The sequence below is a fragment of the Melospiza melodia genome, chromosome 3, assembly GCF_035770615.1.
Source record: "Melospiza melodia melodia isolate bMelMel2 chromosome 3, bMelMel2.pri, whole genome shotgun sequence".
Taxonomy (NCBI): Eukaryota; Metazoa; Chordata; class Aves; order Passeriformes; family Passerellidae; genus Melospiza; species Melospiza melodia.
The window spans coordinates 137,508,551-137,531,712 of record NC_086196.1 but is presented as its reverse complement, the minus strand read 5'-3'; the positions used below and the strand labels follow the sequence as shown (position 1 = coordinate 137,531,712).

Here is a 23,162-nt window from a genome sequence, read left to right as displayed (position 1 = left end):
TTTAAAGAGGAGAAAGCACCATGATTTTTCCCAAAATTCCCTATTTGATTTATGGTGGTTCCAGTCCCCTTCAGTCACTGGTTTTCTTAGCATTGGAAGAGTTTTCCAGCATCTTTTCCCCTATATCTGTGTGAATTCAGTGTTTTCACAGGATGCTGACTTGGACCAAGGCTTAGGCTCAGTTTGTGTCATGGTTTTGGTCAATAGTAGTAGTTACAGAAAATACTTTTCTAATGTATATAGAATTATTTCATTCTAGTAGCTTCCAGCTTCTGGAAGTCAGTAATTTTAAGAGGTTTCCTGAGTTTCCATAATTTCTAGCAGACTGATTTCCCCTGGATTTGTCAAACATACACCTTTTAAAGCCATTTTTACTTTTGTCTGATGTAAAAATCAGTGAATCCTGAACTGAGCTGTGGTAAGTGAGCAGTGCTTCCCACTGCTGCCTTGGATCACATTATCATTCCAGCCAGTGTCTTTGATTATTAAATCATAAAAAACCAAGGACAATTGTCCTCTTATTTTCCAATTATTTGTAATAAACATTTATCATATCAACCATCAGCCATTTCTTCCCCAAACTGGAGGAACTTCACTCTGTTTAGCTTTTTCTCATGAGGAAACTTCTTCCCTTGGGATTTTTCTTTTCTCTGCCTTTTCTTTTTCTGTTGTGGCATTAAACAGAATCAGAGAACCCACAGAATGGTTTGGGGTGGAAGGGACCTTAAAGTTCATCTCATTGCACCCCCTGCCATGACCAGGGATGACCAGAACTGTATATTCCAGCTATAAGCATGTACCTGTGCCATGCCCAGTGATTCCTGTCTTAATTTACTTCCCTGATTTAACCTTGTGTATCACTTGTTGTGTCTTTATAATTCAATATTTTCCTCCAGAGCTGGGTCCCCCACTCCCTGCCTGGTTTACCTTTGTCTGCACAGTGAGGGAAACCAGTCCTAAACCAGTTGTAAACCAGTCCTAAACCAGTTGTAAACCAGTCCTAAATCAGTTGTAAACCAGTCCTAAACCCACGTTATGACCACCCCACAATCACTCGGCGCATTTTTTTTTTCTCTGCTGTGTTTTTTTTGGACTCGTGGAGTAACCCTGCTTCTCTCTGCTCCTTCCCACATGGTTCCCAGGATGACAGCACTAGCCATAGTGACCACCAAGACCCCATTTCCTTAGCAGTGGAGATGGCAGCAGTCAACCACACCATCCTGGCGCTGGCCCGGCAAGGAGCCAACGAGATCAAGACAGAGGCTCTGGACGACGACTGATGCCAAGAGAGGGGAGGGTCAAAGCAAGAAGTAACTTAGTTTTAGACGTAGCACCTTAGCAGACTTTCCTCAGTCCTTAATATGTGTTCTTACAGTATAACTTTGCAGTTTCTTGTACGTCAGTTAGCTGTTAGGGTCTTGTTCTGTGAAGATGGCATGGTGCCCTCAGCCTTTGCATATACTCTCTCAGTATTAATTCCCAATAAATAATCAATCAACCAACCAACCTCCCTCTCCCGGCCCCCAGTGGCTAGAAAGGTAAAATTAAAAAAAAAAAAAACAAAAAAAAGAAAAAAAAAAAGAGAAAAAAAAAATCTTGCTGCTCTGTCTTAGCATTCAAAGTGCTTCCAGGTATTTTAGACAGCCCTCAATTACAAGTCTTTAGGCTACACTTAAAATCTTGGATAACCTTAGAGATGGTGTTGAAACCGATAGTCCGTACGCTTTCCCTGCCCTGAGACTGAAAGGATGCAAGCTGAGGTAGTGGCACAGGGTCGATGGACACCAGACTGGGAGTATCAACAGAGAGTAAAAAGAACACTTAGAAACCCCACTCCAGCATGGGAATAAATGATTTCCAGCTGCAATAAGCCGTGCCTCACTGGTCATACAGTGACTCCGTTTACTTTTCGGGTGCTGTGCCGAGAATGTCCATTGGAAACACATCCCCACATTTCAGTTGATGCTCACACGTTCAGCACAGACATCCTCTGCTCTCACAAGCTGCGTGGCTTAGTGGAGAAGTGCTGCCTTCTGCCTCTGCGACCGTGGTTGAAGCCCAGCCTGGGATCAAATGAAAAATGAGCTGAATGTCTAAATGGACAACAAGTCCACTTCTCAGAACCACTGCTCGTTCTTGGCATGGCTGGCAGTGCCTGCTCAGAAGAGGTCTAGACTCTTAGCCATCTGTCATTAACAATTTCACCTTTAATTCCTCCTCTCTCACCTTTTCTGTCCCCGCTCTGCTCCCCTCTCCACTTTGCCACTTTCGAAAGCAATGTTTTCCAGGAAGGTTGTTAAGGTCCTGAAATGGGTGAGTGGATTTTTACACGCCTGTGTAAGTAATGCCTATGTCCTGACTAGCCTGAAAGGTTTCTGGAGAATTCGACATCTGACCTTTGCTAGATAACCATCAGAGCATAAATATTCTCCTAAATACGAACTTCTTTTGTTTGTTTGAAGGCAGGAGGATCTCTTACCTGAGAAATGGGGTGTGAATGTTTTGTGTTCTCTTTACTCTGTCTTTGTTAAGGTGTGAGAAAGCTATACTGCTACGAGCAATTTAATTAATAATTGGAAGCCATACTGATAATGGATGTGGTAATATTTGTAAAGCAAACCTACTCTAAGTAGCAGGAACTAATGGAATTGTTTTCCTTGATCATATGTAGCACTTTTGTTACTTTTTTCTTAAAGATATTTATATTTGATAAGTCTTTTTTTTATCATTTGAGAATTCCAAATACCAAACAGCGAACTTGCATTACAGAGTCACCCTGCAATCACCTTGTCATCTAGTATCTAAATGATGAACTGTGTGTGCATCTAAGAAAATTACATCTGCTAGCATTGTGTGGAAATGATCTCCTGGCATCCTGATAAAATGATATGTTGCTGCCGGTAAGAGGAAACGTTTGGATGGAAACAGCACGAGAAGCGTTAGAGACGGGCAGGGCTGTGTTACATTAACAGAGAACAAATTCAAAACCTACGGAAATTTTTGTATGGAGACACATACAGAAAAGTTTGCATAGCATTTCCCTCCTCGTTCCTCTTTATCTTCCCAGTTTGTGTGGGGATAGCCTAAAGAGGGGAAAACAGCTCAAGGATGGGTTTCCCTTTGCTCCCCTCCGCTTTGGAGGTGGAGCAAGGGGAAATTCCTGTTTCTCGCCTTGTTCTCACCCCTTCCTCCCTCTTAACCCTCAGAGAGGTTCGTGATGGCTCCAGTGTGGCTCCTCAGCAGCTTTTGAGCCAGGCTGAGCCCTCCAGCTCAGCTTTTCCTCTGTCCATGTGGAGCAAACTGCTTTCCCACGTGCTGAGGAGATCCTGTGCTCTCAGAGGGCACTGCCGTGCCACCTCTGTGTCCCTTGGAAGATCTATAGGTAGGGCTTGGCCTCGACTTCCACTTATGGATTTCATTGGAGAATTTATGTGCTTTCCTTAGATACAGATCACTGGAGCAGAATGAAACCGTCTTTTTTTCCTGTTTTATTGCATTTCTCCAGTAGGCAAATTCATGAGTAGCGTCAGGGCGGACTCAGGAAAGGCAGGACTTGGATCAGTGACCATTGCACCACTGCAGTTATTTTCTTACTGCCTGTATGAATGTTTTGGTACTTAAAAGTGAAAGGATGGGGAGAGCTTTTATTTCTATTTTTGCACAGCAGAATGATCGAGCAAACTCGAGCCTTAGTGGAATTTTACCTACTTATTCATTCCACAGTCACACACTGAGCTGACAAGCAACATCCACGATTTATAGTAAGGAGATTTTAATAATCGATGACCTCTTTACGTTGGACTTGCCACCACCATTTGTTCTGGCTGTTTCATTTTAGAAAGAACAGACTCAAACTGTTGGACAGCTGCAATTTTAAAAGAAATACTGCTTATTGCTTACTACAGTATCTGTAAAAAAAAAAAAAAAAGGCATTGTTTGAGGCTTTGCCTTTTTAAAGCAATAGGGAAGAATAAAAATAGCATTATAACTTCTGTATCCTGATTATAGGTTCATGTGATGCAGGATCAAAGTAACACCATTGAAATTGTGCGTCTGTACCATCTAATGTAGAATAATCTGGTCTTAATTCTGTTTGTCACTGTCAGGAAGCTGCTGACATCCCACACAGCATCTTCTCTGAAGGTTAAACAGGTAAAAAGCCCCTTGTGAGCAACTGGAGATTGGCAGATCTTCCTGGGCTGTAAACACCCAGTTTTTTACTTTCCCACATTGTCATCTTACTAGGGAAAATGTCGAATTTTTGAGGAATCAGCCCCTTGGTTCCATGGGGTCAGTGTTTGAGGTGTGTGTGTGTTCCGGCTTCTCCTTGGGTATCAGGAGGTACAAGGAACGAGTGGCACCTCAGCTGTCCCCAGGGTGCTCCTGGCAGGTTGTTCCCTTCATTCTGGAAGTTCATTTGCAGCTAGTCAGTCCTTTTTGGTTTGAGGTGAATTATCTGTAATGGGACAGGTGCTGATGGTACCCAGGCGAGCGAATGTGATCTGGAGTAAGTGAAAGAATCAGCGTAGGCTGTGTCCTGGAATTCAGGAATCCTGTAATTCATTCTTTTGGGGCTTTTTTCCACAATATGGGAGTTGTCTTTGTCTTTCTGCCTGTGGGCTGCCTTGGAAATGAAGCCTCATTTGGGTAGCAGTGCAGTGGAGTGGCAGTTTGTTGTAGCCAGGCTGGAGTCACTGCAGTTTGTTTCGTTGAAGTGGCTCTGGTGGCAGATCCGAGCTACCTTTTTGTTCTGTGAACAGAGAAGAAGTTAATTTAAGAAGCTCCTCATCTGTGATGGTCACAGATTGCTTTTACCTTCGTAGAGTGAGTTCTGGCTGATATTTCGTCCCTCATAAAGTCCTTTTACTTGAGTTGTTGTCTCTGACCGTCTTCGTAAAACAACAATTTCTACCTCCACTTCTTTTCTGGATTGTTTTGGTGTTGGGTATTTTTTTAGTTCCCTCACCCTTTTTCCTGAAGTATGAGATCCCAAACATTTACAAAAGCCTTATGAGTTGATAAAAATCAGCAGATTTGTTTTCTGTTGAATACTCTGCAGACACACATGTGGTTGCAGTGAAATCCTGTGCTGGATGTGAGTCTGCAGTGCATCCTTGCAGCAATTAAGGAATTTCATTAAGAGCCTTCAGGAGGTCATGGAAAGGGTTTGGACCCCTCTGTCCATCATTTGTGGGGCCATGGCATGGGCAGGAGGGGGCAGATGGGAGGGTTGGAGCACATGTCACATAGTGGGAGATTGCAGGAGCTGGGGTTGTCCAGGCTGGCTCTGGGTTTTAACTGTCTTAATAAATTAGTTTTACCCAGTGCAGGATCAGGAGTTGGACTTTGATGATCCGTGTGGGTCCCTTCCAACTCAGGATATTCTGTGATTCCAGAGAAGGCAGAGCCAGGCTCTTTTCAGAGGTGCCCAGCAAAACCCTGAGGGGCAGAGGGCTAAAGCTGCATGAAGGAAAATCCCAGATGAGTATAAATAGAAGTATTTTCATGCTCAGTGCTAGAAATGGCCCAGAAAGTCAGTGAAATTCCCATCCTTGGGGATACTCAAAATTCAACTGGACAGGGTTGGATTAGAGACCTCCAGAGGTCTCTTCTGACCTAAATTATTCTCTGATCCTGTGCCGACCTGCTCAGGCTGAGGTGTTCCCTAGTTCTGATTTGTACATGTTGACTTGTTTAAAGAAATCCTGGTAATTTGTTGAGGGTTTTTTCTGTTTTGCTGTTCATAAAAATTATCTTTTCTAGTTTACTAATAGAGGGGAGCTTTATTTGCAGGGTCTGGCTCCAGGCTCCAATCAAGCCATAAGTTAGAGATTTCATTAATTATTTGCTCTGTTTACACAGTTCTTCAGGGATATTTGACTTATTCTGTTTGTTTCATTACCTAACGTCAGACTGGTAAGTTTTTTCATGTTTTTGTAACATTTGTGATTTGTAGATCAGTTTTTGCCTTCATTTGTGAAGATTTATCTTTGTCTTGCTGCTGTGAGTGCAAGTGAGAAACTCCACATAGCTGAACCTATTTCAGGAAAAATTGAGATTAACTCAAGACCACTGGTGACTGCTGTGATAAGCCAGAAATTTTGGGTCAATAAATCATAAATTGGTGATTATTAGGAGCTGGAAGGGTTTGATTGGGAAAAAGTCATATTTTGCTCACTTGGATCCCCCTTTCCTTATGCTGTTGGCCACTTCTAGGAAAAGCAGTGTGGTAGCTGAAATAGGTTTTATTTTTCATACAATTAAACCCACTAAAATTGGTGTAAGAATTTTCCAAACTCAGAATTGCTGCCTTGATGCAGGATGTTGGTTCCCTGTGCATGATCCTAACTGGAATCCAAAACTGGAGTCACATTTTCCTTTGCAAATTACTAAATTCACTGTGAGACCCTGCCCATAATCCTGAGCTGGGAGTGTTCAGCTAGGGATGGTTTCCAATCCCTCCTCTGCTTTATCCCTACTCATTTTAATTAATATTTATAATAATGTTCCTCCTCCCACTCCAGCTCCATCATGGTGCAGCCCCCACTTCCCAGTGCTCATCAGCTTCTTTCAAACTCATTGTGTAATTACCAGCAGATTTTAGGGGGTTTTGTCAAAACTTTGCTCTCATTTTATCTGAGTTTTCTCACTCAAGTAGCTCTTGCACTCTTTGAAGTTATTTAACTCGATAATATTATTTTGATCAAAGTCTTAAGCTTGTAGGCAATAATCTTTGGTTTGGTGCAGCTTTTGGCAGGAATATTTGTTGGCAGGATTGGTCTTAAAATTGTGTTACATGTCAGTGACCTTAATATATGTTCCTTCCATGAATTTTCTGTGTTTGTAGCAGCAGTCAGGGGTTGGATCCTGATCCTGGCTACTTTCATGGAGTTTTGTGGAGTTTTCACTGTGATTCCTTGGAAGGGAAGGTTGATCGCCTGACCAAAAAAATACCTTGCAGTTCCCGAGAAGATATTTCAACCTAAAACATTCCCCTTTGGGCTTTTGAGCAGCTGGGATATTTACTCAGGATATTGGATCAGTTATTGGCCAAAAGGGATTTGGTACAGCCCTAAAACCTTCATTTCTGCCTCTCTTGCTGCTGTCAAATTTATGGGGTTTGAACTGTCTGACTAAAGACGTTGCACATTCATGAAAACCAGAGGCATTCTAGAGATGGCAGCTACAAATCCAAATTTAAAATACACTGAAATTATCTTTTTTTTTTTTCCTTTGTGAGAAATGTGTTACAACTAGAGGAGCGTGGTTGGGTGTTTTGAGGACTGTCAGTATGGTGACAGTGATTTGATGTTGGTTTTTGTCCAACAAACGTAAATCAAATCAAACCAATGGAAGTTTTATCTCAGTGGCAGCAGTGAGGCAGAGGGAGAAAATTTTAAACTTTTTTAGTAAAGAGTTTGTTGCCATCCTTGGCCTTAGGTTTTTGTCACTTAAAAATGGCCTGGAATTGTTTGTTCTGTAGTTTATATCAGAGAATTGTGGAGTGGGTTGAGTGGGAAGGGATTTTAAAGAGCATCAAGTCCCACGCATGCCATTGACAGGGACACCTTCCACTATCCCAGCTTGCTCCAATGGACATTTCCAGGGATGGAGCAGCCCCAGCTGCCACAGAGCTAGAAAAGAATTTGCCATTTGAAACGCGGGGGGGAAAAAATTCACAGAACATTTTAAATGTCCCTTTTAATCAGGCTGATGCAGCGAAAGAACCGCTGGGCTTGAGGGCTGCAGCGTGGAGCTCTTTCCCATTCTTTCAGGGAGGTCTGGAGTGCTCCAGCCAAGAGCTCGAGCAGGAATGAACTGAAACCATTGAGCTGGAGCGGGCTGGTGATGGGCCTTTGATGTTTCTGTATGTGCAGAACATCTCTCCCTCAGCTGCCTTGGCAGAAGCCTCCCTCTGCCATTTATTCCCTCTGTGCTCAATGGCAGCGGGTGTGTTCTGCTGATCAAAACACCCAGCACACTTGTGCTGAATCCTTTCAGGCTGCAGCCAGGGTAATTGGGATGGGCAGGATAAATGCATGGGAGTATGGCAGTCGCAGTGATGGCAGCTCTTTTCAATGCCTGGGTGTCCCTGACGGGTAATTAGCAGCTTTAGAACTGCGGGGATTGGCATGGCCGTGATTAAAAGGATTTCTGTCTTTTCTGTGATTGAAAACAGAAGATCTCCCGCCCCCTAATTCTCTTTTAATGCCGGTGTTATTAGTGACACTTGGAACACAGCTCCTCTGTAAACTTAAATAATGACCTCGGTGAATGGTGACTTACAAGAGCAGGGACTGAACCGAGCTCAGTTTCTATGCAAAGCTGCCCCTCCCGATTCTGTGTTCCTGCTCCACTTGCGTGTCACTCCCAGCGAGTTCGGGAGACAAAGAGGACATTTGGTGGTGTGACAGCCTGGGGACAGATTGCCACGGCCTGGTTTAGCTCTTGTGGCTCATTTTGGATTTAAGGAGATGAAGAGGATGAGCCATGAGCTCCACTGGACCCATCCTGAGTTTTCCTTGGAGCAGGGAATGTCCCTGGCTCTTGGGTGCCATTCCAAGTTCCCATTCCCTGTTTGGAAGCCTTATCAGCACTTCTTGCCGTGTTCTCCTCCAGCTCTGCTCTCTCAACTAACACAGTGTAGTGATGGGAGCTAATTCCCCTTTTTCCTTCAAAAAATCTCAAAATTCCCCTCACAGGAGAGCTGGCTGGACACCATCCTTGCCATTCACCCAGGATATCTGGTGGTGACCCAAAATATCATCATTTTCCCCTGATCTGTTGCTGTAGTCTCCAAAAGCATCTGCCATGGGGTGTTCTGTGCCTTTTAAATCAGTTTTTGTGAGTGTCTGTTGCCCACTGAGCACTGCAGAGCCTGTGCTCCATTTCTGCCCTTAAATTTCTTGACCAGATTTTTCCATAGTGCTGTTCTCCCCTTACCAGGCAGGTTTCCACATTTTGTTGGCATGTAAAGATGCTTAGAGGGACTCTTGAGTCAAATTTAGTAAAACTAGCAGCTTCCTATCACCAAAAAATCCTTGAGAGACTTTAGGGACTTCCTTAAGCTTTTATTCAAATCTTCCAGTTACTTTTCAGCTTCTTTGCACTGAAATCCTTGTGAATCCCAGTTCAGAGAAGACCTGTGGCTGTGGGTACTTCAGTTCTTCGAGCACAGTTCCCATTGCACTCACAGTACCAATGGGAACAACTTCTGTTTTAGAAAATATATTTTTAGAGATTCACTTGCTGCTGTCACTGGCCTCAATTCAGCTTCCCCGTCCTCCTCTCCCTTCTCCTTAACTAATTAAAGTCTTCCGTGTTATGGCAAGATGGCATATGTAGCTTAAATAACCCACCTCTTTAATTAAGAGGTTGGATTCAGCCTTCTGAGATATATTTGACATCATTTGAGATTTAAAAATACATTTTACTTACACAGTTTATCCGTCAGATCGCTCAAGGAGGGCAAAGAGATAATGAAAGTAAATTATTAATTAATATTTCTCACCCAGTATATTCCATTAAGAATATTAAGCATTTATTCCATTCCTCAAAGCACGTTTGACTTTGGATAGAATTTTTTTTTTAAGTCTGCCTGCTGATGAAGTTTTTGCTGTCTCTCTTTGACAGGGCTGTAGGGACAGGGTGGAAAATACTCTTCGGGAGCTGCCCAGAGCCAGGAATTCCCAATATCACCTCACTGACCAGGTTTCCCATTTCCCTTGTGCATTGTGGACAGATCTTTTCAAGCCAAACAGGCTGTCCCTGACACATCCAAGCTGCTTGAAAACAATTGGTGAAATTATGGAGTGAAAACAGCAGCAGGAGCATCTCCACCTCCAGGGTATGGGATGGAGTGGGATGAGTTTGGGTTTGAAATGGTGAAGGAATTCAGGATGTTGCTGGGAGGGGCCCAGGGGTGTTGCACAGCATCTGGAACTGCTCCCTGAAAGGGGGAAACACCTTGGGATCTTTGTTGGTGAGAGAATTGGAGTGGTTTAGGAGCTGTCCCGTGTTTGAGCTGTGCTTGTGTTCATTTTCTCACAGAGGTAGTTCAGAGAATCCTGGAATGGTTTGGGTGGGAAGGACCATTAAATCCATCCCATCCCACCCCTGCCATGGGCAGGGACACCTCCCACTGTCCCAGGCTGCTCCAAGCCCTGCCCAGCCTGGCCTTGGACACTTCCAGGGATCCAGGGGCAGCCACAGCTGCTCTGGGAATTTCATCCCAACCACACCTTCCCAGCCAAGGATTCCTTGCCAATATCCATCCATCCCTGCCCTCTGGCAGTGTGCAGCCATTCCCTGTGTCCTGTCCCTCCATCCCTTGTCCCCAGTCCCTCTCCAGCTCTCCTGGAGCCCCTTTAGCCCCTGGAAGATTTCCCTGCAGGGTTCCCTCTCAGTTTAACCAAACATTCCCACCTTGGCACACAGGAACAATTCAAACAGTTCAATTCAGCACTTACTTCCTTCAGAGCTCTTTACTTACACAAATCTTTTTTTTCTGTAGAGCTTTGTAAGTCTCAGTTCTCTTTCTCCAGGGCCTTGGAGAAAATAAATGCTGTTGAGATGTGGGAATGTTTATAAATCCATTGGATATCTGTGATAAATTTGTAAAGAGTGATGCAGAATAGAGAGACACTTTCAATTAGGGTTAAGTTTGTGTTTTGTTTTGTTTTGTTTTGTTTTTTTAATTATTATTTTTTTATGAAGTAGATGGAAATAGGGAGTTTGCATCAGGATTGTGGGAGGCCACCCGACCTTCAGGGTCTCCTTGTAGGTGACACCCTGGTCCCTTCTGGCCTTAATTGTAAATCTGTGACTCCAAAGAGATAAAATGTGTCTTTTACCTTTAGAACTTGTCGAGAATATTGAATAGTTTATAGAGATTTGAGTTCTGGAGGGGTTCTCTGCAGCAAGAACTTTCCATCAGAGAACACGTTGTGCCTTATGTCTCTAACCCCACTTCCAGTTCCACACAATAAAAATTACCCCAAAAATTCAGCATAAATAGAATTTGATCAACTACAACCCTTTTTATTGGGCTGCAGTGCCTCAGCAGCTGATTTCCACAAATATCACTTTCAGAGGGCTTCAAACAATCCCACAGCCAGCACAAGCCCTCTTGGTGAACTGAAGTCTCCTTATTTCCTGCATGGAGCCTGCACTCCTGGAAGGAATTCCTGTGGACTCTGAGCTCAGCCCTCCTCAACTGCTCTGAGCCATTTCCTTCCCTCTGAAGTTGATTCTTAGCACTGAATTATTATTTTCACATTATTTTCCCAGATTTCAGTGCTTCTCATGGAAATAATTTCTTTTGTCTTTCATGCAAGCTCCTTCACATCCCAGTAGTCCCATTTTACCTGGTTTGCCTCTTTTGAAGTGCTCTGACCAGAAGCTGTTGTCCTTGCAGCCTCCAAGAAAGGGATTTATGTTGTTTCCACCCTGTAAAAAGCAATCCAGCGTAGGGCAGAAGCTTCCAAACTTTCTACTCTGGGGTTTCCCAGCTCTCAGACCCTTCTCCCTTCCCTCCTTGCAGTTTGGATGGTTAGAAAATCACAGAAATAGCAATTTTTTAGTATAATTTTTTATTATTATTATTATTACTTGGCCTGTCTTCTTTTTTCACTGGGAAGATTTGTTTACTGGGAGACATTCCCCTTTCCTTTGGCCTTTTAGATGGTGCTGTATCCATTACTTACTTGAAGTATATATTAAATAAATATGAACAATTTTATCTACTTTGGCCGGTTAAAAAAAAAAAAAATCAGCTCATAAATTCAGCCAGTTTACAGCAGGTTCTTCACTTGCACAATCCTTGTGAAATCAGGGGGTTGGACACAGGGAGAGGGACGAGGTGGAAATGCTTTTTTTCATAGAATCATGGAATGGTTTGGGTTGGAAAGGACCTTAAAGCTCATCCAGTTCCTGCCCCTGCCATGGCCAGGGACACCTTCCCCTGTCCCAGGCTGCTCCATCCAGCCTGGCCTTTCTTTGTTCCAATTTATTTTGCCTTGCTTGCCCTTTGTGTTGGAACCTTCATTGGAGCAGTGGATTTTCCTGCTTTGTGTGCCTGTTTTTAATGTGGGTGTTTGGGACAGGATGCCTGGATTTGCACAGCTTTCCCAGGAGTCTGCTGCTTCCCTTGGACACTTCATTTATCCAGGGTTAGGGATCCCTCAGTGCAGCCAGAGTAGCTTATCATTATTAGTATTATTATTCATAAGTTGGTTTTGGCTTGAAAAATCATTGGGAAATCTTGAAGTCACTTTTCCAAATGAAAAATTACAGTGAAAACAGTTTGGATTTTGAGCTTCCCATCTTCCAGTGTTACCCATTGAATTTTCTGTTCCTTTTTTGTGGTTTCTGTGTGAATTTGGGTGTCATCCTGAGCCTTGTGCTGACCTGAAGCTCTTTTTGGTTGCTGTGGGGTCAGAGCCCTGTTTGGTCTTTCGGGAGGGACAGATTCCCCATTCTATCACCCAGTAAAAACCCAAAAGCAAAATCCCTTTTTCCTTGCTGTTGGCTCCAGGAGTGTCTTTCTGAATGTCATCAAAGCCTCTGTGATTTTGTGCTGGAGCTCTGGATGGTTCTGGGCAGCATTTCTCCCCCCAGTGCTGCTGCTGAGGCTGGAGAGCCCCGTGTCCCGTTGGAAATCAGATCCCATGGGATGGCACAGTGGGACAGGCTGAAAACCCAGATTTAAACTCAGTTGAGTTCCACAGCAGTTCTGTCAAAGGGTGATGAGTCAAAGCCAGCTGTGGCCATGGGGAAAACCATTTTCCTGACACATTGCCTTGGCTGTCTTCCTCTTGGTCTTCATGATCCTCCCAAAGCCTGGGAAGTGGGAGATACGTGCAGTACTTCTTTCATTTTAGGTTTTTTTTTTTCTTAATGTCGATTTAAAAAGTGCCTAAGTGAGGAACAGGACTCCAGAGTGAGCTGGAGGAATAGGATTAGACCTCATTTCCCTCTTGAGAAAAGAGCCCTCCCTGCATCCCTGCACACATCCATCCCTCCAGTGGGTCCAGCAGAATTTGGCTGGAAAAACTCCCTGTTCTTTCCTCGTGCTGCCCCCCTTGGTTCTCAGTCTTTTGGGGGGGATCTCATTCCTCAGCCAAACGTTTGCAATCTCTGATCTGGGGTGGGTGGCAAAGAGGATGGAATTCAGTAGGAAACTGCCTCTTGGATTGCAGATACAAAGAGCTCTGTGTGATAAACATCCATCTCTGGGTGGAAAAAGCTGATGTGCTTCTTTGATCACCTCCTTTGGAATCACAGGATGGTTTGGGTTGGAAAGAACCTTAAAAATCATCCAGCCATGGGCAGGGACACCTCCCACTATCCCAGGTTGCTCCAAGCCCCATCCAGCCTGGCCTGGAACATTTCCAGGGATGGGGCAGCCAGAACCCCTCTGGAATCCCAAAGGCAGTTTCTTCCTATATTCTTAATTATTTCTAGGTTTATCATAGTGGCACCTGCTAAACGTTGTCCAAATAACCCTAGCTATTGGCAGGTGGTTATAATTTTGTAAAGGTGGGAATTTTATGTGGATTTAAAGAATAGAGGTATCAGTGATAGTTTAAAATATTTAATTACAGGAGGATTTCTTCTGACCGCAGTGAGAGGAGGTAACAGAACACTATGAAGGAGTTTTAGTAACACTTTAGGGTTCAGCAAATGAAAGCAATCCGTGTGTAAATGTTTTATTTTTTCATTAGCAACAAAATGTTCTCACTCTGACAATATCTGCGGTGGGAAGGGACTGTTGGCAAGGAAAGCTGTGAGGGCATCCCTGCAAAGGGCAGGAACTCAGCCTCTGGGGAGTGGATGGGTGTTGGTAGAAGCAGTGATCCCATGGGAATCCATTGCTGGGGTCCTGGTGGGAATGAGGACATTCCTGATGGAAACCCACTGTGGCACACACAGCCCTTGGCCCTGCTCCGAGATGCCTTTTGGAAGCAAGGTTTCCCTGAGGAGTGATTGTCCCTGCAGTGGGTGTTGGTGACAGCAGATGGGTGCTGTAGGTGAGTGTGGCACAGTGGAACAACCCCAGAGCCACGCAGAAACAGCAAAACCCCAGCAAGGGCTGGGGAGGTTCTCACATCCAAATTCTGTGTGTGCCTCGGCTTTGTCCCACTGCGGTCTCACGCTGTGGCTGGTGCCAGCCGTGCATCTCCTGTCTGGGCTGTGCTGGGGTGGCACCAGCTGCCTCCTGTCACTTCACTGTCCCCAGATCCATCAGTGTCCCCCCAGTGTCCCATCCCTGCCCTGCCCCGGCTGGGCCTGTGTCTCATCTGCTGTTGTAGGTGTCCTGCCTACCTCAAGGGGTAGCCATGGGATCCTGGAGTGGTGTGCTCACCCTCTGGGCAGCTCTCCATGAGCACTAGCGCACACTCACACTCACACTCACACTCACACTCACACACACTGGAATGTATATTCCCCTCCCCCAGCCCCCAAATAACCTCTTGACCTGATCCTTGCTGTAGCCACCACCAACTCCTCTTGCAAATTGGATGCTGCTTTAAATGTGAAAACAAATGTTCAAGAAGCTATAAAACCTGAATGAAAGCTAAAGCTGAATTTATAAAGCCTTGTTGCATATGAGCCAAAAGTGCAAAAAGCTCTATATAATGAACTAACCTGCCACTCATATAAATATAAATATATATAAATATATTAAAATCAGACTGTTCTACAAAATTGTGTATTTGTATTTTTGTGTACGTACAATTTTCTGCTAAGCAGAAGGAGGATGTAGTATAGGATGATGTGAGAAGAGATTTTGTTTAATCATATTTCTTTGTTACTTATTTTTGTTAACATCCAGATGCCTGTCTTTGTCTTATGTGTATGACACTGTTCCAAAGGTGCAGTATCCCTCTCCTGCCATGTGTCCAACCTCCTTCCTCCACAGGGAACGAGTCAGGTGATGCCCCTCATCATCATCATCATCATCATCCTCATCATCATCATCATCATCATCATCATCATCATCATCATCATCATCATCATCCCCTTCAGATCCACCCTGGTCTTGATCTTAAGGGCTGCTCGTTCAGCTGAAAGATGAGATGTTTCATTTCCCAGCTCCCCTTCGTGGTGAAGTTGAATATTCATGTTCTGGTTGATTCCTCTGTAGTTGTTCCCTAAACACATTTCCATGGTCTGCTGCTGCTCCCCAGCCTGACATTTTGGGGGAAAAAAAAATGGATTGGATAGGTTGGGAGGGAGGATGAGCAGATCCTCATGGTGCGAAGTTGCTCCTCGTGGTGGGAAGGAGGAAAGTGCTGGGGTGGTGCCAGGGGTGAACCTTGGTCCCACCCCATGGGGACGGAGGAAGCACCTCGAGTTCCCACACTGGCTGCTCCTGGATGGGGGCTTGGCTGTCGGGAAGGAGGGCTGGGGAGGTGATGATGGCTTGTAACTCCCCCTGTGCCCCCTCAGGAACATCCACCCTGCACCCCTGGTGGCTTTGGGGCTCTTTGGCTCTTTGGGAAGGTTGGAGCAGCTTTGAGAGGGATCCATCTGTTCTTGCCAGATGTCCTTGCAGTGAAGGCCCTGAGTGTTGGGAAGAGCATTCCCAACTCTTCTCCCAGTCATTGCCTTTACCTGCAAGGTGCTGGTGGCTCCCTGTGAGGAGAAAAGGAAACCTGAGAGCCCTTGGTGTGCTTGGGAATTGTTATTTATCCATCACAGAGAAACAAAGGGCCCAAGGAGACTGGATAGCACAGGATGTAGTGGAGGCACTGATGGGAAGCTTGGGGCAGGAGATGATGGAGCTTCACCTTCAGTCCCACCACAGCCCCTTGAGGAAACTGGTCCAGCCTCCATCCCAAATGCAGGTGAGGGTCAATATCCATCACACCTTCCCCTGGCAGCAGCTGCTGTGAGGATGAACTATCAACCTCTCCCCTTGTGCCCTTTTGGGTTTTTTGTTTAATTTAATCCCTGTCTTTGTCAGAGCTGACCCATGGCCAGGGGAGAGCGATACTGCACCTTTCTACGTAGGGCTCATATTTATAACAATGTGTAATGACTGTAGCAAAAGTCCTTGTTTCTGTATGTGAATGGACAGAGAAACAAGTGCTCTATTGTATTGATTAAAATAGTTCAAATGAGTCCTGTATCATTGTATCTCCTATTCTGGATTAGTGCCTTTTGGACAGTAGACTGTTCTGTAATTAAAATGTAGTATAACTGCTTTTTTGTACAGTTTTGTTTTAATAAAACTTTTTTTTAATTTGTGTTTATTTTAGTATTGTACCTATTAGAAAATAAAAACGTATAACTCAACACCGACCCTTTTCTTCTGTCATCCTTTTTGTGCAGGGCTTGTCTGAGACCTAAAATGTCTCCTGAGAGCAAAGTGAATGTAGAAAATTTGGATTTGTTTGGGGAAAAATTAATTCTTTGTGCATTCCCTCTCTGGAAGGGATGAAGGTGGTGGGCACGATGATGGTGGTGTCCATGATGATGGTGGTGTCCATGATGATGGTGGATCTGGAGCAGTGGAATCACTTGGAATGTGAGCCATGGGCTGATTCCAGAGACTTTTTGGGTCTCTGCACTCAAAGGAGATGCTGCAAAGGTATCCTGAGAACAAAGAGAATATAGAAAATTTGGATTTATTTGGGGAAAAAATGGATTCTTTGTGCACTCCCCGTCTGGAAGGGGTGGAGGTGGTGGGCACGATGATGGTGGGCACGATGATGGTGGATTTGGAGCAGTGGAATCACTTGGAATGTGAGCCATGGGTTGATTCCAGAGACCTTTTGGGTCTCTTTCCACTCAAAAGAGATGTTGGAGTTTTCCCTCCTCTGGCTGGGGTTTGTCACAGGTCCAAGTGCTGCTCATCCAAAGGTGTTGTGTCCTTGGGGATGTCCCCTTCCCTCTGGAACCTCCCCCAGCAGGCACCAGAGCCTCAGGAAGGGCCCTGTGAGCCCCATCCCAACCATGAAATCTCCTGCTGAGCAGCTGAAGGTCTGGAGGGAGCAGCCCTTGGCTGATAACACCAGAAGATGTTGAATTATTGAGGAGCCCCAGGCAGGAGGGGCTGTGGCTCCCCTTTGGCCCTGAGCAGCTTGGGGGGGCTCAGAGAGGGTTCATGGGGTGGGAAAAGCTTCCTCAGAGTGGGAGGAAATTCCTGCAGGAGGTGTGGAAGCTGAGCTGGATGGCAGGGGAGACACAAAGTCACAGGAATTGATTTATTCAGTGAAATGGTGCCCAGGTTAAAATCAGGATGTGCAGCTGTGGTTGGGAGGTTTGCTCAGGATGGACACCCCAAAACAGGGAGGAAGGCAACTCTGGAGTGGTGCAGGTGATTAATAATGAACTTCAGGAGTGGAAACACCTTTCAGACTGCTCCTTGTGCCTCTCAGACATCAAAGAGGGGGATAAAATTTATCTTAACCCTCCCCATCATCAGCTGCTAGAGCTGCTGTGTTTGCAGAGGGAATTTTCTGGAGGCTGGGGATCATGGAATCCCAGAATGGTTCAGGATGGAAGGGACCTCAAATCTCATCCAGCCCCACCCCTTGCCATGAGCACGGACACCTTCCACTGTCCCAGGCTGCTCCAAGTTCCATCCTTGGACACTTCCAGGGATGGGAAAAACACTTCCAGGGGTGTCTGCTGCACCTGGGATGCTGGATGCAGCCCACTCCCTCCTTCACAGCTGAAAACCAGGAATACAGAAAAGCTCCATTTTGGAGATGTTTTAAAAAAACACAAGAGGAATAAATCCACGTTGGAGGTCTGTGCTTTGCAAAGAAGCTGCACTTCCAGCCCTTTGTGCCTGCTTTGGTGGGAAACCAGATTGATCAGAGAAAATCCAATGATTTCTCACAGGTTGGTGTCCAAAGGTGAGCAAAGCCCCCTTGGAAATGTGCCCAGCTCGTGGCAGGGCAGCTCCTCTCTCCACTCAGGGTGAAGCCCAGGAGCTGCTGCCTCCCATGGCACAGCGTTTGAAGCCAAGCGAGGCCGATGGAAGCGGCGTTAATTTGAAGGAAAACGGAGGAAAAAAAAGGCGTTCTTTGTTAGTTTTGGAGGTTTTTTAAAAATTATTTTCCTGCTCTTTTTGATGGGAGCCTTTTCAAGCCAGCTTTGGCTGCAGAACAGAACGTGGCAGCGCAGGGAAGGTGCCACAGCCACCTTCCGGGAAGAGCGAGGTTTGAACAAAGTGATGCCGCTTCAAACAGCTCCTGTGTTTCAGCCAAAGAGGGGTTTTTTTTCTTTCAGAAGGTAAAACATAAAAGGGAAGTGGCTTTAAAGGAAAAAAAAAAAAGCTGTTTTCGTGTGCTGATTGCAAGACAGTGCTGATAAAAATATCCTTTGCTCGCTGAGTTTCAGTGGGGATGGGGGGGATCAACGCGGGGTTTGTTGCTTTAGAAAAAAGCCAAGATAAACTGAAAAGCTGCACAAAATAATCCCAGTCAAACCCTGCCTGTTGTTTCCAACATGAAGCTGCGTTTGGGAGAGAAGTGGTGCCAAAGAGAAAGGAAATGATGTGGCCCAGGCAGGGGGTTTCAAGGACATCATGAAATGTTGAAGGCGGGGGGTCTCATCATCCCAAGGCCTTGGCAGGGTTGGTTGTGGCAGGTCCCTGGAGCAAGGCAGAAAAGTCCTTGGGATCCTCATCCCACTGTGGATATCAGGAAAAAATTCTTCCCCAAAAGGGTGGTCAGGCTGCCACAGCTTCCCAGGGAATGCAGGAATTGCCATCCCTGGAGGGATTTAAAAGCCACGTGGATGTGGCACTTGGGGACACTGGTCAGTGGTGGCCTTGGCAGTGCTGGGGAACCACTGGAATCAATTCTGGAAGCTTTTCCAACCTAAACTATTCCCATTCTAAACATTTTGGTGCTATGAACTGGAACAACAAAGCACAGACATCCCAGCTCTAAAGAAGATGTTTATTCAGGTCCTGCAGGCGGCATCGCACGTATGATACAATATTACAGTCATTTAGTATGGTACAGAAATAATTAAAAACTTTACAGCTCATTACAAAGTCTCTTTGGATTTCAGCTCATTTAAAGTACACGGAGCCCCTGCAGTGTCGGACCCTGGCAGGGCCACACGAGCTCCGGGGAACCCAACAATGGGATCACGGCTTGGGAACGGTGGAGAGGGCAGAAACCAAAGGTGGACACGGGAGATGGAGGAACAAGACACTCGATGGTGACCCCACTGGAGGTGTTGCGAAGTGTGACCAGCCCACACCGTTCCTCACCACCTCATTCCCTAAAATCCAGGCACCCCGAGGCGGCAGCCCTGGGATAAGGCACTGGGAAAACGAAATGTTGTGCAAAGAACCGGAGGAACCAGCGGATGGAGCATCACCATGGACAGGGCTGGACAACAGCCAGGCCCTGCTCAGGTGGGGTCCCACCCTGTGGGGAGCAAGGAGGGGGTTCTGCCTTTGTAGGAGATGGTGTTGGATGTTCCACCCCAGCCAAGGACAAACCCCTCTGTTCAAGGACCCGGGCGGTGCCACCACACAGAATTTGCTTCTGTTCCTTTTCCGCAACAACATCATGGAACAGCAAAGGGCCAGAACCTCGGGGTGAACAGGCTTGATTTTGGACATGGAGAGCAAAACACCTCAAGAGCTGAACCTAACACAGGAAAAAGGTGTGGCTTGGCTTGAGAAAACCCCAAAAGGTCCCTCTGAGCAGCCTCCTCTTGGCTGGCCTGGTGCCACAGAAACCCCGTGAGGAGGAGGGACCCACAGCCCTGCAAACACAGTGGGGATGGAGCCTTTCCAGCCCACCAACACCATTTCCCAAGAATCTGAGACCCACCCACACTCCAGGGACACAGCCAGCAGGACTGAACCCCCGAGAGACACCAGAGGAGATGAGACACTCAACACAAATGACACTCTCCTGCATTAAATATTCTTCTTCCCTGTATAAAGTGCATGAAAATCTTGGAAAAAATCTGCATAGCTATTCACACACCAGCCTCAGTGCTGGGTGGTTCCAGTTAAGAGCACCTCCTCCTTCAGGCTGAGAGTAGAGCTTTTCTAATATTATCAGTAAAAAATTGATATTATTACCTCCATGATGATTTTTACCTCTTTTCTGGTCACTTTAACTGGGGCAAAGTAACAGATGGCTTTGAGCAGAGGAATGTGCACTCACTGTGCCAAAGATCTGAAAAACACCTTTAGAAAAGATCTCACGTGCCCAGGAAAGCTGTGAGGGAGCAGGAGAGAGTCAGGAAACCCTCCAGGAACACCCTCATGGCCAGATTTGATGGTTTTGGCTTTCTGGAGCTTGTGCTGCATCAGGCTGATTTTAGGGTGCAGTCTGAGGAGAGGTTTTGTTTCCAAAGTCAGGGGAAACGGTGAAAAGCAGGAGAGCTCTGAGCAAGGTCTGCCCTCCACGAAGGCACCGTGGGCTCCTTGTGCCAGTGGATTCCTCGAATCTCCCTAGATTTGCTTCCAGAAGCAGTTATCCCAGAGGAGGGATATCCCAGTTATCCCAACTGGTGTGGGCTGCTCTAAGCACCCTTCACACCCCTCTCTGTGGTTCTGCAGCACAACTGAGGGTGGGAGGAGAGGGAATCCAGCCTGGATCAGGTGTGCAAACACCAAACCACGGCCAGGGCTGGAGCCCAAACAGGCCAGAGGAGTTCATAACCAGCAGCAGAAACAGGGAACCACCAACCCAGCTTCTCCCCTGCAGCCTGGACACCTTTCCCTGGGGAAATCCTGCATTCCCAGACAGCAGCACAAGAAAAGAGGCGTCAAAAGGACTTGGAGGTTCCTCCCTTTGCATCTCCCCCAGAGGGGGCACTGAGCAAACAGGGAGGAGTTTTAAAGACATCCCTAAACCCAAGTATCTGAAATGCTGAGACTAAAAACACACAACTCTGGGGAGGGGCTGCCTCACGTCAGCGTCTTCCGGCAGCACATCAGAACAAAGTGCAATTAAAAACATGGTCAGGGTGGAGCTCAGGGAACCAACAAGGCAGTGGTAAGAGGCATCAAATTAATCAGTGGGTGGTCTTTCATTGGCAAGACTCCTCAGACCCCAGAACGAAGAGTTTCACTGTATGGGTTGTGTTCGTAAAACCGGTTTTAATTTTAAAACCCGGGATTTCAGCATCAGAATTCTTTACTACCAAATTCCTCCCCCATCGTGGCTTGGATGGACAGGAGCTTCGTGCAAAGGGAAAAAGAAGGAAAACTGTACACTAAAAATATCTTTAAAAAAGCTGCTCTGTACATTTTATATTAAGATTTCTTGAGGAAAATTTAGGAAACACTGAAACTACTTACACCAAGCTGGAAGGATACACAACCCCTGGCAGTTCTACACAGGCTGCATCGGAACCCAGCCCGCTTATTTCTGCTACAGATTAGTTTCTATTTTAATTTTATTCCTTCTGCATAAATGATATTAATTACAGTAAATCAGCATAATTATCTCCTTCACTAAGCATCCCTATCTCCTTTGATACCAATGGAGCTTTCCCTTGGACCTCGGAACCAGATGTTTAAGGCACTTGGATACCCACGGGCAGCAACTGGAGAGATATTAAAGTTTAATCATTAATTTAGCATCCTAAATAGTCCCCACGTAGCTAAAACATCTATTGCTCAGGCTGTCCAATCCCCCCACGATGACTAAACAAGATATAAACAGCTCAGGATAAAAAATATCTGTGGCTTTTCAGGATTTGATAGGAAAACAAGCGTTGGCCGATCCATGCACAGACACACGGACAGGGACAGATCCCCTGTGCCACAGGCAGCTAAAAACCAGCCACAAATAAAATCAAGTTTGATAAAAGCCAGCCCAAACCTCCCCCTTTCCAAGAGAGGCAGGTTCAGGGGATGACAGAGGCACCTCCTCTTTGGATGGGCGCTCGGGATGGTGCTGGGAGAGCTCCTCTGTGGGGGATGATTGTAAAGCGCAAACATTTCATTTTAAAAGAATAAATAAAAATAAATAGACTGGATTGATCCTGTTATGAGGGCAGAGACACCCTGCTTGGCAAAATTCTGAGTGTCTCCAAAGTCTGGGTGGGAACAGGGGAGCACTTCAGTGCTGACACCTCTGCTAAAATCAAAAATCCTCTTGGCCCACAGGGAGGAACCAAGGAGAAGGTCCTGCCACTCTGGGGCAAGGGAGAGGGGATCCTGTCATGGTGAGAGCAAACATTCAATGGATCAAAAATCAAAAATAGCACAGAGCTGGCCATGGGCTTTCTCCCATTCCCAACAAACCAGCGGGGAAGCCCACACTGCTTTCCACAGGAGAGTGGGATAACAGGGCAGTGATCCAAACAGGCACTGGGCCCAGCCACATAACCCAAGGGCTGCTATTTCTTCAAATAAAGGGACTTTGGGGGTTCTTTATCTCCAAACAAAGTTCTATTTTCACTCTTCTGCCCCTTTGGAATCATTCCCACCTTGCCCTTTCACGGCGGATTACACGATACTGACACAGCCCTTATGGAATTACAACAGAGCTGCTGCTGTGGGGAGGCTCTTCAGGAACTGCCCTGCACTTCCAGGGAAGCACTGGTGCCTGGGGAGGATTTTGTGGCTGTTGGGAATCTGTGGTTTGACCGATTTTCCTCTGAAAGGAGGAAGAGAAGGAGCTCATTACACCCACCCAGCGCCGGCTGCCATCGGTTGCCCCCGGAGGCGTCGGGATTTGGGACAGGAAACGAAGGATCCAGCACCACGACGAGGCAAAGAATTATCATGTCAATCACCCAGAGCAGAGAGAACAAACCCTTCATTAGTGTTTGCCACCAACTGGAAGTTGGGACGGGTTGGTTTCGCTTCCTGAAGCCACCGGCTCCCCCCGGCCGCCATCCCAGGGTGTTTGCTGGGCTGGGATCTCTCAGTTCGCCCAGGATTTCCTGTTCTCTGCGTTCTTCTGGCTCTTCTCCAGTCTCAGCGTGGACCCTCCCTCTGCCTTGGCCAGGGCTGTGAGGGAGGCCAGGTTGGAGGCTGACCCGGAGAAGTTCCCGCTCCTCCTGTTCTCGGCTCCCTGCAGCCTCAGGCCGGAGCTGCGGCGCCGCGCGGGGCCCGCGGCCCTCCGGACCCTGCCCGGCTTCACCAGCAACCCATAGCCCGGGTTACACCTGAAATACTGCTTCCCCCCGATGGAGCCGTCGTTCTTGCCTGCAAC

General features: G+C 46.2%; 2 protein-coding genes across 14 annotated transcripts in view; one reads left to right on the top strand and one right to left on the bottom strand.

Moving 5' to 3' along the window:
- The window catches only part of HMBOX1 (homeobox containing 1), a 125,321-nt gene extending 109,019 nt beyond the window's left edge, over positions 1-16,302 (top strand). For all 10 annotated transcript variants that reach the window (XM_063153189.1, XM_063153193.1, XM_063153196.1 and 7 more), the window contains one exon: positions 1,143-16,302. In XM_063153189.1, the coding sequence (XP_063009259.1) occupies positions 1,143-1,280 (138 nt within the window). In that variant the 3' untranslated portion in view covers positions 1,281-16,302. The remainder of the gene's footprint in view (positions 1-1,142) is intronic.
- A 2,599-nt stretch (positions 16,303-18,901) lies between these two features.
- KIF13B (kinesin family member 13B) overlaps positions 18,902-23,162 on the bottom strand; it is a 124,663-nt gene continuing 120,402 nt past the window's right edge. For all 4 annotated transcript variants that reach the window (XM_063153181.1, XM_063153183.1, XM_063153182.1 and 1 more), the window contains one exon: positions 18,902-23,155. In XM_063153181.1, coding sequence (XP_063009251.1) covers positions 22,872-23,155 — 284 coding nt within the window. In that variant the 3' untranslated portion in view covers positions 18,902-22,871. The remainder of the gene's footprint in view (positions 23,156-23,162) is intronic.